This window comes from Echiichthys vipera, assembly GCF_963691815.1.
Source record: "Echiichthys vipera genome assembly, chromosome: 5".
In the NCBI taxonomy this organism is placed as follows: Eukaryota; Metazoa; Chordata; class Actinopteri; order Perciformes; family Trachinidae; genus Echiichthys; species Echiichthys vipera.
The window spans coordinates 3648692-3665612 of NC_139830.1; the positions used below are offsets into that span (position 1 = coordinate 3648692).

General features: G+C 45.1%; 1 protein-coding gene across 1 annotated transcript in view; it reads right to left on the reverse strand.

The window, feature by feature from the left end:
• Nucleotides 1-12347, reverse strand: part of actn4 (actinin, alpha 4) — a 77487-nt gene extending 65140 nt beyond the window's left edge. The window contains exon 1 of the mRNA XM_083913795.1: nucleotides 11967-12347. Within this exon, the coding sequence (XP_083769921.1) occupies nucleotides 11967-12092 (126 nt within the window). The 5' untranslated portion in view covers nucleotides 12093-12347. The remainder of the gene's footprint in view (nucleotides 1-11966) is intronic.
• Between the last annotated feature and the right edge of the window lie 4574 nt (nucleotides 12348-16921).

Below are 16921 nucleotides of genomic sequence, written 5' to 3' on the forward strand. Positions count from 1 at the left end.
CAGCTTTATGTGTGCAGCTCAATGACACACGTACAGACAGTGGAGGTGTGATCACTGTAATCCTTCCATTTAATCTCTACTGAGGTGTTTGTTCACGAGGAAGTTGCTAAAAAAGCACAGTTCAGCTTTTTCAATGTTCTTTTGTTTTCAATAAGTTCCTCACTTCATTTCCTTCCATGACAAACAGACCATATATATATATATATATATATATGACACAATAACTTCAGGAAATATCTGAACACACACACACACACCAATGCATGCAAACACACACACACAGACACACCGATGCATGCAAACACACAGCGGTGCAGTAGGTGAGGCCATGAGGGGTGTGTTTGTTGAACTGCAGCGTGTTTACCAGCAGCCTCAGGCAGACAAACCCACAGCTATGTAACTCTGCAGTCACCCCCCCCCCACACACACACAATATAATGGTGCCCCCACCCTCCAGCCACACCTAAACACACAAGCTTTTCTTCTGCTGCTTTCCTTCAAACAACACCCCCTCCAACTCCTCACAAACACAGTCTGCATCCCAACACACACATGGTCTAACTCTGATGATCCTTCCTCACTGATCACAGCGGCCCAGACACACAGGCGCGACAACATGTAGGCCGACTGTTGTGTCGCCAAAAAAGTTGCACTTGAACGCACCACAAGGACTGCAGAAACTAGGGAGACTGACGCTAATGGACAACCGGAGATGGGCAGACGGCCGACTGTGTGTCAGGGCGTTGAGATGCCTGTTGTGTCTAACGAACGGTCCAAAAGTCAAAGATATTCAGTTCTCAGTGAAACACAAATGCAGAGAACGTGTGAGCAGCTGGAGCCAGCGGAGGGTTTGACTTTAATGCATGTTGGACGACCAACATGATATCTTTGGGATAAAAAGTTCTGAGGTCAGCAGAAATACGAGCCGGACGAGACCGTTTTTACACAATGACAAATGGATTAAAGAGCTTATTTTCAAAAAGGATGAGTATATTCCTTTAAATCCCTTTTGTCGAGGGTACACATTAGAAGAAGAAGACGAATAAGGGGGGGTCTGAGCCTCAAGCTAAAACCATCAACATGCAAACTGGCAGTCAACCAAGAGGAAATTCTGAGTCCCCATTGTTGCCAATTTCCATTCATCAGTGGGAAATGCCATTTACTAATCCTCATAACTGTGCACAATAGCCAAGAAGTAAGCTTGTGAACAATTAGCAACACAGAGAGAGAGAGAGAGAGAGAGAGAGAGAGAGGGAGTGAGAGAGAGAGAGGTTATGTCAGCCGTAAACTGAGTCCCCGGCTTCTCTGACATTCAGATGCACTCTCTCCTCTCTGCCCCCAGAACGCGACGCCCTCCTGGCGCACAAAGAGTGGGAGAGAAACAGACCGTAAAGAAATCTCTTTGAAAGAGAAACACATCAGGCTCTACCACCTCCGCACACAGGCCCAACACTGTCAATAACACGGGCTGCGCGGTGCTGAGCGGACGGCGTGCGTTTGAGTCTGCCCTGCAAAGCGTTCATTCACATGGGGGGGCGGGGGTGATGGGGTCTGAAAACTCTTCTGCAAACAAATATGTGGAGCAGCGATAGGCGCCACGACTTCCGCCACATCATAACCGGCTGGAAACCCTCCTCCCTCCACCCCGCCCCCCTGAGAGCGCCCGCTGCCCCGGAGGAGGATTCTCCCTCTCCTCTCCACCGCACACACCACATCTGCAATCCTGCAAAACCCCAACTCTTTTTCCCCCTCTGTCGGGTACAAAACAGGACACCCCGCCCCCCTTTAGTAAAAAAGCCCCCTCCCACTGGCCTAGCTGGCTATAATGGGCCACCAAAGGAATGTTTCCCCCTGCGTGCTCGCTCTCTCTCGCCGCCAACGGCAGAACAGAGAGAAAGAGAGGGGGGGGGGGGGGACGGAGAGGGGTCACATTCCTCTCTGCTCTGTCCTCTCGATGGCTGTCTGCTTCACTGACTGCTCCGTTGTTTAGGTCCACAAGCTGATTCTGGTGTCGCAGTCAGCTGAGGCGGGGGGCTTTTCCCACAGCTGACCTGGAATCAGCTGGCAGCGAGGGAACGACCGAACACTGCTTTACCCCCACCCCAAAAAAAAACTACAACTATAGATCTACTTCTGTCAGACTCCATCCACATGACTGTCGTTTCCACTACTAAAACGCTATTTTTGAAACGAAAACGGGCGAAAAGTGACACCAGAGATTTACACGCGCTGGCCGATGACTTCTACTGAAAGTTACACACGAGTACGAAGCGGTAAAGGTGGCGGGAAGAAGAGTTTGGGAGTTGTTGCAGCGCGGTAAGAAGCCAAGGCAAAGGGAAAAGAGCATCCCCACACAAGGAGGAAATCACAAACAGTACGCAGACTTAGCGTCTCCGTTTCCGCCCGTCCAGACTTAAATGAAGAGTTTTCAAACTGAAACAGGATCAGCAGCGTTTCTAAACGTCGTTAGTGTGGACACCAGGTGCAAACGTAGCAAAAGTTATGCGTTATCAGTGCGGATGCAGCCTAAGTGTTGCATCCGCTCCGCGCATAACTGTGGCCAGTTGGCCGTCCACGGCCCGTCTGAGAGAGGTGGGCTTTTGTAGAGCGCGTTTGCACATGTACAAGCAGAGCATGATGCCTACGGCGGTTCTGAGGTCATTTCCTGTGCGCCTGTTGGGACGTAGAAAAAAGAAGGAGGGACCATGCGCGGACATTTAAAACAATGGCGGTGAAAGGTTCACGTTGGTGTGATGCGGAGGTGGAGTGTTTACAGCAGATTTGGTCGATGAAAAGATTCAAAAACAGTCGACAAGACGCACAAAAACTCAGAGGTCTACGGAAAGATCTGGAAACAAAGCCACGCATCGCCATGACGTCATCAATGCGTGTGACGTGTTACGGCGTGATGACGTATAGGCAGCAAGAAGCATTCTCCGAGGCCCAGGTAGTGTGAGTACAAACGGGCCTGGAGGGGGGGACAAGGACCCTAAAGCACGGGGCACGGGACGGAGGCACAGTGCGAGTGCGCCCTTAGTGCTGTAACTAACAATGACTTTCATTATCAGTTAAAGTGCTGATTAGTTTTTCTACAATTACTTGATGCTAAAACGACTCCCGTCACAAGTTTCTCATGTCTCAGCTTTGAATGGTTAAGATAAGACTGATTGAATATATACAGTATTTATGAATTTCCACCCTGGCACAGAGGAAATATGAGTATTGCATGTTGATGCACTGAGATTGAATATTCGCCTGATCTAAATATTTCACTGTTTGCTCCAAATGCAAACATTTACACAGGTATGAAAGAGAGAAAAGCAGCAAAGTCATTCGTGCAAACAAACTGCAGAAGCTGAAAACAGTTTGAGTTAGTCGTGTTTGCTCGACACAAAGAGAAGAATGACGATAAACTGGCTGTTGACACATTTTAAAAAATGCAAAACTTGTGTTAGATTCATTAAATTTCCCACTTTTTTGAGAGCGTTAAGTTCCTTGAGTCTTATTCTTCTGTCTCTGACCACAATCATCTAAAACATGTCTGTTATCCTCATCACACACTGATGTATGGACGAGATATGAAGCTCAGCCATCTTTATGACCGATAAACATTTATGCCAAGGCCCCACCACAGCGACTTCCTGTTTGATCCAATCAGGAAGTGCCAAAAACTGCAGTTCTCCGAGTGTCCACTAGGGGCAGGTTTCATAACAGAGCAGTTTCTCATTGACCCCCATGTTAAACAGGCCGTTTACACAGCATCATTAAACCTGTTTAAAACATTATAGTCTGTATATTTAGCTCATATCTCCATGACAACACTGAGGGGTTAGGCTAGTTTTTATTTTATTGGAGGTTAAAGTTCATGAATAATTGGGGGCGTGGCCTCTTGAGTGACAGCTAGCCTCTGGCCCTCACTTCTCCTCAGAGGTAAACGTCAGCCAGATGGACGTACGCCCCTCCCCCCAACGTCACATACATGCCCTTTTTTGGTCAGAGGAAATGAGGCGGAGTCAAAGTCTGACTGGATGGAGACTCCCGTAGGCGAGGACGATTGGATCAAGCTGAGAGGACGGACCTTGACGGAGACGCTACGTCCATTTTTTATATGTTATTTATGCTGATATCTGCTCAATGACAGCAGCTTTGATCGCTCTCGTCTCTGCCACACCCTCAGTCAGGTCGGTCATGCCGCTGCGCTGAGTCAGCCGCGCACAAAAAGACAGACCAATTAAAAGCGTCTGCTGCTTTAGAGCATTGCGTTTCTGTTGTTGTTTACGGAGCGGGCTGGTTCCTCCACTGCTTTCAGCTTCCTCATCATTCTCTTGAATGTTTTGGAACAGGAAGGGGAGCAGTCCGGCAGCTTTATCGTGCAGGCCCATCTGAGCCGGTGCAGTGACGACAGCGCGCCGCATTGTTTGGTCCTGACAACATGTCACTCACAGCTCGTCCTGAGCCAACCCGGGACCATCTGAACCGGCTCCGCCCGGCTGCCAGCAACTCACGGAGAAAGCATGCGAAAGTGGGCGGCAAGAGAACAAACTAACATTGTGTCCAGCTGCCCACCTTGGCAGGAATGGAAACATAAATCAGAGTGTGTGTGTGTGTGTGTGTGCGTGTGTGTGGGGTGTGTCAGGGGAGAACGGCTAAAAGTGCTGCGTACTTTGTGACGTTGGAGCTGCAACGATTGAGTCATTTTCTCCCCTAAAGTCTCAGATTTCAGCTTCTTAAACGTGAATATTTCCTGGTTTCTTTCCTCCTCTGTGACATTAAACTGAATATATTTGAGTCGTGGACAAAACGGAACGTTTGAGGACGTCATCTGGAACATTTTCCACCATTTAATGACATTTTATTGGCAAACTAATCGGCGTACGTGTGATCAGATATGAAAATTCAGATCTACAGAACATGTAAAGCAGAAAACGATGCTCGGGTGAACAAACACTGCTGATCTGTGTGCATTTATATTCAATAAAGTTGTGTTTAGGGAAACAGCCTGTTGCAGAGTCAAGTATGAGAAACTAATTGACAGATTAGTCAATCAAAAGGCTTTTAACTGTGCGTCCATGAGTGCAAAACCCAAACTGTGACCTTCTCTCGCTCTGAAAAGCACAATTACAGCACTTTCACAGTTCAGTCAGATCCCAAAGTTGCAGAAACGGAGCGTTGCATGAATATGAATGATATATTGTTTAATGTACTTTGTCTGCTGCGCGCAAAATGCAAATGTGACCTTCTGTGGCTCTGTTCTCTGCCCTCGTTGGAGAACATCTGAACTCTAGTAATAATTAAACGCTGAACTAGAAAAACAAAGTGATTTTACGGCGTGTTATTAAAGAAAACACGAGACTCATCCGGTACGACTATTGTTCCGTAATCCTGTAAAAGAAGAGACGTGACGGCAGACGTCGGTGTAAAGTCTGCTCGGCCGTTCACTCCGGCTCCGAATGACGACTGTGCACACGGGCTGGCGGCGTTGGTAGGGAAATGAAGAGAGATAGACATCAGAGTCACTGACCACAGCCACTGATTCTGCCGCTGTAACACGGCTGATTTATGGGTGAAGCGCTCCCGACACGAGCCGCGGAAAGAGGAACAAAAAACACGAAGAGCTGCGACACAAACCCAGAAATTCCCTTCTTCTCTGGTGGGTTTTTGGCTCCACGTCCGTTTGTTTGGACCAGAACTGCTCTGGAGTGAAACCTTTGGGTCAGTTTTTATCATCTTTGGGAACAAGAGAGGTTTTAAAAGCATGTTTTCTACTATTATAATCTATCACCTTAGCTGTGCTTGTTTCTACTGTTCTGCTGTATTAATAAGTCATATTCACATTACTATAGATATTATTATAGTTACTGGAAGTGTGTCTGTCTCTGTCTTTGTGTCTGTCTTTGTCTCTCTCTGTCCATCTGTTTGTCTTTTCTCTCTCTCTCTCCTTTTCTTCCTCTCTCCGGTGCAGACAGATGTCCGTCCTCCACAGAGCTGGGTCTGTCTGACGTTCCTGTCTGTTATAGTGAAGGTTGTCGTTGCCACCGTACTCTACGGGGGAATTGTTGGGTCTATGTAAATCATAAATGAGTCATAGAGTGTGGTCTTTACCTGCTCTGTAAAGTGTCCTGAGATCACTTTTGTTATGATTTGGCACTGAAAATAAAATTTAATTGAATTGAATTTCCTTCCTGATACTTGACCCTCCATCTGCAGAGTACATGAGAAATAAACTACTTTAAAAAGATCTAAAAAGTACGAGATATCTGATTACGACTGCAGCTAACGATGATTCTCGATTCTGAGCTGGAATAAAAACAGACCTTTGGGGTGTGGTTTTGCACCAATATGACTCTGCAGAGGTGCTCAGGGGGCTGTTTTCCTAAACAAATAACTTTATTAAAGGATATTGAACATTACAGTCAAACAATTCCCGGGAAAATAAAGAAGAACAATGAATAAAGATCAGAATCAGTCAATTGAAGGACAAACTGCGCGATGACACCATTTCTAAAATCACCCCCAGCCTGGTTTTCTGCATTATATGTTCTGCAAAATTGAATTTTTCATACAGGATCACATAAACGCCAATATGTCGGTCCAATATACAAGTCTGGCTCTAGTTGTTTGGTCTTAAAAATGTCAGGAAATGGTAGAAAAACCCTCAAGGTGACGTCTTTAAATGCCTCGTTTTGTCCACAACTCAACGATATTGAGTTTAGGGTCAAAGAGGAGGAAAGGAAACAGAAAATATTCACGTTTAAGAAGCTGGAATCAGAGAATTTGGACTCAAAAATGACTCAATGGATTATCAAAACTGTTGGCGATTCATTTAGTCGTAGTGGGATCGGTGCAAAGACTCGCCCACTCTCTGATCCCGTCATTTTAGGCTGCGTCTGAGACACGTCCTCTCTAAAACAAACCAAACAACTTAAGGGAACCATGGGACAAATGCTAACTAATCCGATTTCACCTTGACAAATAAGAACAATCACTTTGACAAACAGGAACAGTCACGCAGCAGTGTTCCCGGCCGCTCCAGGCGTCTCTTGCTTATGTACTTCACTGCTCTCTCCTTGTTAGCTCTTCCCTCCCCTCCTGTCGCTGAACCTTCGCCCTGCCTCATGACGTGATGGGAAATATGTGCTTCCTAACTGTCGCGGAGAAGCTGGATTTGCATGTCGAGAGTTACAATAAAATCCTGCGGCGGAGGTGGAGGTGGCGTCACCGCATACTTTGACATGTTTCAGCCTGTGGTGGAACCGAGAGCGCTGAGAAAAAGGACTTGTGTTTGTCAGGCGACGAGCTTCAGCCTGAAACAGTTCACTGGACCCAGCTGGGCTCAGTCCAGTCACTCTGGGGTGTGGAGAGACGGACCGAAATGGACCAAAAGGGACAACTGGACACACGCTTGGAGGACAAAGCTCTGCAAGCAAGCTCTGAAACATCCACAATCACAAGAGACTCCCAAAACAAGTTGAACCTCTGTCCTGCACCACTGAAACTCGGAGCACGTTAGCGCCTAACTGCTGCCCAACGTCTCCTTGGAAGTGTTTGAACTTCTTACTGAAAAGATAAAAGAGAGTTTAGATATGCGTGTGTGTGTGTTGCATTCATTTAAAACACACTGATAAAGTCCTAATATTCGGTCAAATCCTCCAGTTCCAGCTTCTTAAGTGTGAATATTTTCTGGTTTCTTTCGTCCTCTGCTACAGGAAACTTTATATCTTTGAGTTATGGAGGAAATGAGACGTTTGAGGACAATAACTTGGACTGTTTTCACCATTTTCTGACATTTAAACGAGCAATGAATCGAGATAATAATCAACAGATGAACCGATGATGGAAATAATCCTTGTAGCTCAAGCGCAAACTATCACACTTCCTGTTGTCTCGCTCAACTGAGGACACGAAATACAGGCGAGAGAAACCAAACCGACCCCAAGCGCTGCTGCTTTTTCCCCTCCTCTTGCGTTACTCGACACGGTGAATGTGCAACAGTCAGCATGACGGAAAACTCTGCATCCGACAAATGCTCCTGGTTTTGACCTTTACGGGGCTCGCTCCACACACACACACACACACACACACGCACGCACACACGTAGTACAAGGACAAACCCATTCCCACACTCATTATATCCACTTCTCTCTTGATATTCCTGCAGGAGACATTTGCTCACTTTTGCGCAATAACTGGCACAGTGGGCGTGAATACACTGCAGGAATTCGCCCTCGGTTCCCCCCCGCCTCACTGGGGCCAGCAGAGCTCAAGCCGTGGACACACACACCTCAGATCAAGAGTCCACGCTCAGGAATGGACCCCAGGTTTGCACAACCGGCCTCACTCTGTTAATGATTGGTGTCCCCTTTGAAAGGAAACTTTGCCCTGTGCCATCTCTTAGACAAACACGCAGGAAAGCTCCTCACAGTCGTCGAGCCACCGCGAGTTAACAGCACACAGACTGGACGGGCCAGGTTTGATGCTTATCAACTGCAGGAATGTCTGAGGTTGGCGGCTAAAAAACGCTGAGTAGCTTAATAAAAATGCACGATTCAATGCTCGGCATGCTGTCACACCACTAGAAAGTATGTCAGTCATGTGGAGAGTGAGTGGAGGAGATAAAGGGTGCGTAGCCTGGTTAGCACTACACACACACACACATAAAAAAAAACACACACCCACTCAATCATTCCACACTGTGAAGCAACGGCTCTTTAGACTCTCCACTCCCTTATGAGACAGGTCGACTGTTGGATCACGCGTCCACAGAGTCACGCATGACATCGACGTCATCGTCGGGGTCACCGTGTTCATCCCACATTTCCATTTCGGAACACGTCAGGGCTGAGAACGATCGTTTAACACACTGTGTCACACGTTTTAAACCTTAACAGACATCTCTAAAGTTATTTGTTGGGGCCTTTTCATGGCTTTATCTACAGGGGTGGGCAATTTCTGTCCTGGAGAGCGACTGTCCTTCCTTGTTCTAGGTTTCTCCCTACCCTAACACACCTGAGTCTAACAATAATCAAACTGTGACGAGCATCAGCTGCTTGCTAACGAGCAAATCATTAGACTCAGGTGTGTTAGAGCAGAGAGAAACCTAAAACACGCAGGACAGTGGCCCTCCAGGACCGGAATAGCCCACCCCTGATCTACGAGGACACTTGAAGAGTGACAGGAAAGGGGGGGTGACATGCAGCAAAGAGCCGCAGGTCGGAGTCAAACCTGGGCCGCGGCGGTGAGGACTTCAGCCTCTGTAACCCCACTTCATGATACATTTCTCAGTTTTGTTCCTAAAGCGTGCAGAGAGCAAATCGTTCGGTCCCAAACAGAAGACGACACAATGAACAGATACATTCATGATGGTCCAGAGTCTGAAGCGTCAAATCCAGAAGTTGAAAACCACAGAGTCGATATCGGATATCGGGCGACGATTCTGTTCTTCTTGTGCAGAAAATGAGTGAAGAACAAAGTCACGAATACGGATGAAGATGCAGAGAGGGCTGTAGGAATCATCCCAAACACCGGGCGAGTAGATAACCGCACGTTAGCCAGATTCAAAGTCACTGACGGACGATAAACCGTAAATATAACCAGTCGGTACGTCGTTGGTCTGCTGTCGTTCTGTCTCACGTGACCAACGCTCACAACAGGAGATGATCTTTAGAAGCATCATAACATCGGTGCTTTGCCGACGGTGTCACGAGGAGCGAGTCGGACCCAAAATCGTCTCAGTTCTCCTGCAGCGCGTGATCTTCGTCCGTCTGGTGAATAGCAGTCAACAGCTTTCATTGGCATCAGAGGGGAAGGTTTACAGAGTAGGGGAGAGACGGGTCGATCCAAACACTTTTCAGTTCAACGTCTTTTTCAAAGGTGACGTTACGTATACGAATCGTTTTATCATGTGATTAACGACTCACGTGTGTGTTCTCTTCGTTACAAGTGTAATTTAATGCATCAGTTGGATGATGACGCTGTTCTTTAACTTTGAACGTAAGTTGACGTTTGTTTCCCTGGTCGGGACGTTTGAGATCTGAGGACGGATGAAACGACAGATTTGAAACAGAAACGATCGACCTCACTCTTGTTTTTTTGAAACATACTCGTGAACTCGTTATTGCTAAAGTTTCACATCGTTTCTCAGACTATAAACGGGTCAAAAACACATTTTTTTTCCTGTCCACACGGAAGATTTTACGTTCCTCATTCAAAAACAGGTTTGCGGGGATAACTTCTGACGCCATTACATGATCTTTCTTTCTCTGGGTTGGTAAGTCTCGCGTGCTGGACGTAGTGACGAATTTCGACGTGTCAGACTTGTGTGGCCGTCCCGTGTTTCTTGGGTAGGTTCTCCCCTACCGCAAACATCCTACAGGGCTGTGCATCGGCAAGAACCTGGTGATGCGTTAGAAGCAGTAGAGTAGTGGTGGTCCATGAAGTGGGCGTACTGCTAGGTAGATGAGTACTTAAGCATGAAGGGAGTGGGTAAACTTACAGTGTGTCATGCAAAAAGAAGTTGTCCAGCACAAGTATTGACACTTATTTTGAAAAATAAGATACTATCCTCCTACATACGCCAATGTCTCTCTGGCTGATGGGTGGGTAGACCGTAAACTGCCAGAGTAAGTGGAGGGCATACTCTATATACCTGCCACTACACCACTGGGTACAAGGGGTTACCATTCAATATATTACGATATCTTGTGATACTGTAGACTTGGTGACATAATGCACTGTTTGAATTTCATCGTAGGAAAACGTTCAGAGTATAAAAACCATCCTTACGCATGCGTAAAGTTGTGTTTTCATGCTTAGAATCGCATTAAAACACAAGCAGAACAGTGACACCTGTTAAAGAACACACACGGAGAAGAAGCTGAGTCAAATCTGCGTGTTTTAGAAAAACAAAAAAGGTAAATATGTGGAAATGTTGATTGGTAAGAGGGGACGAAGAGACGCACACCTGCTCTGTCGATGACTGGAAACAGGGGAGAGCGGGGCCCAGTGTACCATACGCTGCTTTAACGTTATTTGGTGTCTCGAGTATTTATGTAGAATATCCTTGGAGCTAAAAATCTGCAGGCCAGCAAGTGGGCCCTTGGTTCAGTGCATTCAGTGAAATGCCTAAACTTTGATGCAACAACTCTCCTGTCGGCTCCTCAGGTTAGTTTTAAACCCTGAGCATGTGTAGATCTTTTAAAATATCAATAAATCACTACGAAAGAAAGAAAGGTGAGAACTCAGAGTGGATTTAATGAAGAGTTATCTGCACATCGGCCCTGGAGCAGCGTGGTATCGGTCACATCCTCCACATGAAACCCGGCCTCAATGCACACAAGCCCGGGGAGAACACACCAACTCACCCTTTTAGAGAAAACACACTTTCACCTGCAATTTCTGCACATTTAGAGGTTTTTTAGGGGGGAATTTGCAACAATGTAGCGCCCTGTTTCCTCTCAGGGAGGAAGAGAAAATCACCTTCAGAAAGCAGCTAATGTGACACACACACACACACACACACACACACACACACACACACACACACACACACACACACACACACACACACACACACACACACACACACACACACACACACACACACACACACACACACACACACACACACACACACACACACACACACACACACACACACTTCATTATTAGAGAAGAGTGAAGCGTTCAAAGGGGGGAAATGAAGCCGCCTGACACCGAGGAAGAGGAGCCGAGAGGAGGGCCAGGCCGGCCGGAGAATGGGTGATTCAAAGCGGGGCACCGTGGAGGCAGCTGCGGGGTTTGTGGAGCCGAAACCAGAGGCCCGTACTCGGGCTCTGACCTCCACTCCCCATCCCTTTCCCCTGCCATTTTCTTTCTCCCCGCCGCCGCCTCCTCCTCTCAGCCCGGCTCCACTCGGCCCCAGCTGGGCCCGACTTTCCTCTTTTCTCCGCGGTGGTTTTTCCTCTTACCTTCCTCTGCTGCTTCTCCCATGCCGGGTCCAGGAGCAGGTCCCGGTCCCAGTCGTTTTCTTGCTCCATGTAGGTCTGAACTCCCCCGGTAGAGGATTGGTTATTGGCAGCGTGATAATCTACCATGTCAGCACAAGAAAACCCGAGTGCGCCACAGAGACGGTCAGGACGGGGCGGCGGAGAGGCGAACACACACCAGTGAAAAAAAAAAGGAAGAGTCGGAGAGGAGGGACCGGGAGGAAGTGGCCTTCTTCTCTTTCAGCCGTGCGCGCGCGCGTGTGTGTGTGTGTGTGTGTGTGTGTTTTAAATGTGAGGGATATCCGGCGTGTGCAGGCAGAAAGTCCCCGCCGCTGCTGCTGCTGCTGCTGCTGCCGCTGCTGCTGTGAGGAGAAGAGCTTTCCCTGGGAGCCGAGAGGCTGCTGGGAGGGACCGGCCGCTCCTACAGGCTGCAGCCGCCGCGACAAGCTGCGGCAAGCGGCGGGCGCGGGGCGGCGCGACTTCCGGTGCCTCCTTTCAAAACAAAGAGAGAAAAAGTAAAGAGGGCAAACACTGCACTTTATTTCATCACTGATGTTATTTTTATTTATTTATTTCATCACTGATGTTCATTTTATTTATTTATTTCACCACTGATGTTCATTTTTATTTATTTATTTCATCACTGCTTTTTAGTTATTTTATTTATTTATTTATTTATTCAACCACTAATATTTATTTGATTTAGTTATTTTATTTATTTATTTAACCACTAATATTTATTTTATTTAGTTATTTTATTTATTTATTTAACCACTAATATTTATTTGATTTAGTTATTTTATTTATTTATTTAACCACTAATATTTATTTTATTTAGTTATTTTATTTATTTATTTAACCACTAATATTTATTTTATTTAGTTATTTTATTTATTTTATCACTGCTTTTTTTCTTCTATTTTTTTATTTTATTACTAGTATTTATTTTATCACTGCTATTTTTTCATTCTTTTTTTATTATTACTATTTATTATGTTACTGCTATTTGTTTTTATTTATTTTGCCACTGCTATTTGTTTTATTTTGAATTTTATTACTACTATTTATTTTATAACTGCTATTCATTTTTATTTATATTATCACTTTTATTTATTTCTATTTTATTTTATCACTGATATTCATTTTCATTCATTTTATATTTTATTACTGATATTTATTTTATCTCTGCTATTTATTTGTAATTATCACTGATAATAATAAATAAAGTTGGTATTTTGAACATTTAAGCCTGCAAACATCTTCTAACCCAAATAAAATATATATCACTCCACTTTCATATTTTACAAAATAGAATAAAACAACACACTAAAAATATTCTTACAAATAAACGAAACAAAAAAATATATATTTTCTGAATAGTCCTTAACTGTGGAGGACTGAACCTGCCAAAATAAAATTAATGAAGAAAAAGACACAATAAATTAATTAATTAACCATCAAATGTACCAAAAACAATGATATTTCTTTTTTAATTAGCACATTTATTTAGTATTTTTTTAGCAATCATACTTACTGAAATAAAATGATTCATCCTTGATAAAAATGATTAATGCATTTAACTTTTATTACTTAAAATAAGTGCAAAAACTAATTCGTTTGCTCTCATGTAAATCCTCCCCGAAGTGAGTTTTATTTTGAAGGGCACCTCGCCCGTGTTCCGGTGTGTACCTGTGTATGTGTGCGCATTGACGCACGTGTCTCCAGTAGCTTGGATAGGCTGAGCCAGCTCATGAATATTTAAACAGGAGAGTCTGACACGATGGAAGATTACAAATCAGAAATATTAGAAAAGTTTAAATATTATAATTTAACTTATTTTCACTTCCGGTCGAGTTTTTTATACATTGCTTTGATGATATGAAACACAGGAGGGCACAAAGTTTAACATTAGACCTTTTATTTTGAAGGGAAACTCATTCTACCTGCCTTAAAGGGAAACATGAAGGTGTATATGAAGGGCTATAAGGAAAAATCCCACCGTTTTATTATTATTTAGTCATTTTGCATCTTTTGTGGTGGTTTTGCATCTATTTTTAGTCATTTTGCATCTTTTTGTGGTGGTTTTGCATCTATTTTGAGTCATTTTGCATGTTTTTGTGCTTTTTTTGCATCTATTTTTAGTCATTTTGCATCTTTTTGTGGTGGTTTTGCATCTAATTTTAGTCATTTTGCATCTTTTTGTGGTGGTTTTGCATCTATTTTGAGTCATTTTGCATGTTTTTGTGCTTTTTTTGCATCTATTTTTAGTCATTTTGCATCTTTTTGTGGTGTTTTGCATCTATCTACTCGGACTGTGAGTCGACTTAAACTAGTGGACCTCTGGTTCCCCAGTCCCTACAGACTCAGCTGCTGCTGCCTGTTATTGGGCAGGAAATAAGTTCCTGTGGGATCAAACAGAGCAGGGAAACGCATCCTCATACAGCGTTTAGCATTATATCAATCTTACAAATGTCCAGCTAAAGTCCAGAACCTGCTGAGGCAACACAACTACTTGGTTAGCTCCAGGGAAAGATGGTGGTTTGGGTTCAAATAAGTCAACATTGACTTTTGCTTCTAGACAAGACACGAACAGCTAATTGTTGTCCCGTGTCACCCATGTTGTTGTGTTTTCCACCCGTCTTTAATCATTAGCTTCATGTCATCGTTCGTGTCACTTGTGCATGTTACTGTTGTTTTTTGCTGCTTGCTGTACTGCACATTGCCCCCTGTGGATTTGAGAGTTTTGACACTTTAACAGTATTTATACAGCATCTCAGCCTCATTTATAATAAAAAAAAACATGAAAATCTCACTTTTTACACGACAGGACCTTTAAGTACAGTATCAGAGTATCATCCGTGTTAGCGGTGACCATGTTTTAGCCTCTCTCCATTCAAAATTCTGACTTTTTAAGACTTCTTTCCTTGTAAAATATGGAATAAAGTGCTGGTTCTTGGCCTCAGCCTGGACAGGGAACATCCGTCTTTAGGAGTTGATTCACATCGAGCTGGTGAACCCTCCCGAGGTCATGATCCAAACCGTGTGAGAGCCACTGACCCAGAGGACCGGTGCTCATAAAACGGAGAGGCATCCATTACACGGAGGCTGGGCCTTGTTTGGAGGGTGACGGTCCGGCCTGCGGGAGCCACCTGCAGAAGTAGGTCATCCTCGGGCTGTCCTGGTCGATCAGCGTCACCGCCGCCCGGAGCAGCACATGCACTGTTTCAGCTCCATGCAGTGCAGCTCGGCTACTATGGCAGCTCTGTGATTGGTCAGTCTGAGGGGGACGCTTATGAATGGACTGTTTTTCCCAGAACAAAGAGAGTCTGACAACAGTATTTCACATTAAAACACTACAAATGTGTGTTTGTGATGAAGGTTTAAAGAGTTCTGGACTTTCGTAGTCATTTTGTTTCTCTCTGTGCTCATTTTACGTCCATTTTTAGTTGTTTTGTAGGTTTTTGTAATTGTTTCGCATCTCTGTGATTGTTTTACATATTTTTGTGGTGTTTTGCATCCATTTTTAGTCATTTTGCATCTTTTTGTGGTGGTTTTGCATCTATTTTTAGTCATTTTGCATCTTTTTGTGGTGGTTTTGCATCTATTTTTAGTCCTTTTGCATCTTTTTGAGGTGTTTTGCATCTGTTCTTAGTCATTTTGCATCTTTTTGTAGTGGTTTTGCATGTATTTTTAGTCATTTTGCATCTTTTTGAGGTGTTTTGCATCTATTTTTAGGCCTTTTGCAGGTTCACGTCCACCTCGGGCTACGATTCGTGAGCTTTCTATGTCAACGTTAGCTGGCTAACTAGCGTCAAGGACAAAAAAAAAAACTAGCATGGAGGATGAACCCCAAATACTAATGAGGTCTAAAAAGTCACTCTCCCTCCACTGGCCTGGCCTGCTTCACTGCTGTCCTCCATGTTTGTTTTGATTCTGTTCCTGCATCACACTTTTATTTCTCAAACAACTTTATGTGTCATTCATTTACAAAACAGCAGCGCGGGTCAGAATAGCACATTTAAAAGTGGCCTAATTCGGATTCAGTGCGACTTGTGCTGTTCACACTGAGTCACAGTTCAGCTCAGCTCCTCCCCTGCTCTGCTGACCCTTGATCAGTCTGCAGCCTTCACCTGCTGCTCTCACCTGCTCACCATCTCCAATCAAGCCAGTGTATAAGCAGCCTCTCTCCACTTACTCCCTGTCAGGTTGTCTTCGCTCTCATGCCTGACTCTCCCGCACTTGTTCCCGACTTGCCTCTGACCGTCGCCTCTCGTCTAAGCCCCGGTAAATCCACCAGCCTTCTGTCCCTGACCCTGAGTCCTGCCTGCCTGTTTTCTGTTCCTCGTCTGCCTGTGGCGGGTCGGTGCCTGGCCTGTTTCTGCTCCACCTGGCTTCAGCTTCTCCTCACCAGCTCACATTCTCTGGTGAAATCACCTCAAGCTCTGGATGCACTCCCGGCCCTCATCCTGAACCACTCTCCACTCTGACCTTCATCATCAGCAGTGAGTTTGCATTACTTCCCCTCCACCACACTTGCTGAAGCCTGTTAAGAACTTTTGGACTGTTGCCTGCTCACGAGCCCACACACTCACCTGGATCCAGTTCTCTGCTGCCCTCCAGCCGTGTACCTGCTTTTACCTGCTGAATAAAGACATCTTTGCTGCAATTGGGTTCACTTGGGTATATCTTCCTGGTACAACCAACTCACCATCAAGCACAAAACAAGACTCTCCCGGATACACCATGCTGCCAAAATAACTGATTTCCCCCCATACCGCCCTATCTGAGCTGTACAGTGATCAGGAAAGCCAACCTGATCACAGAGGACCACTCTCACCCCCTCCATCACTCCTTCCAGCTACTACAATCAGGCAGGTGTTTCAATGTACCACTGGCCTGGAAGAACATTTACAAGAAATCCATCATCCCTTCTGCAA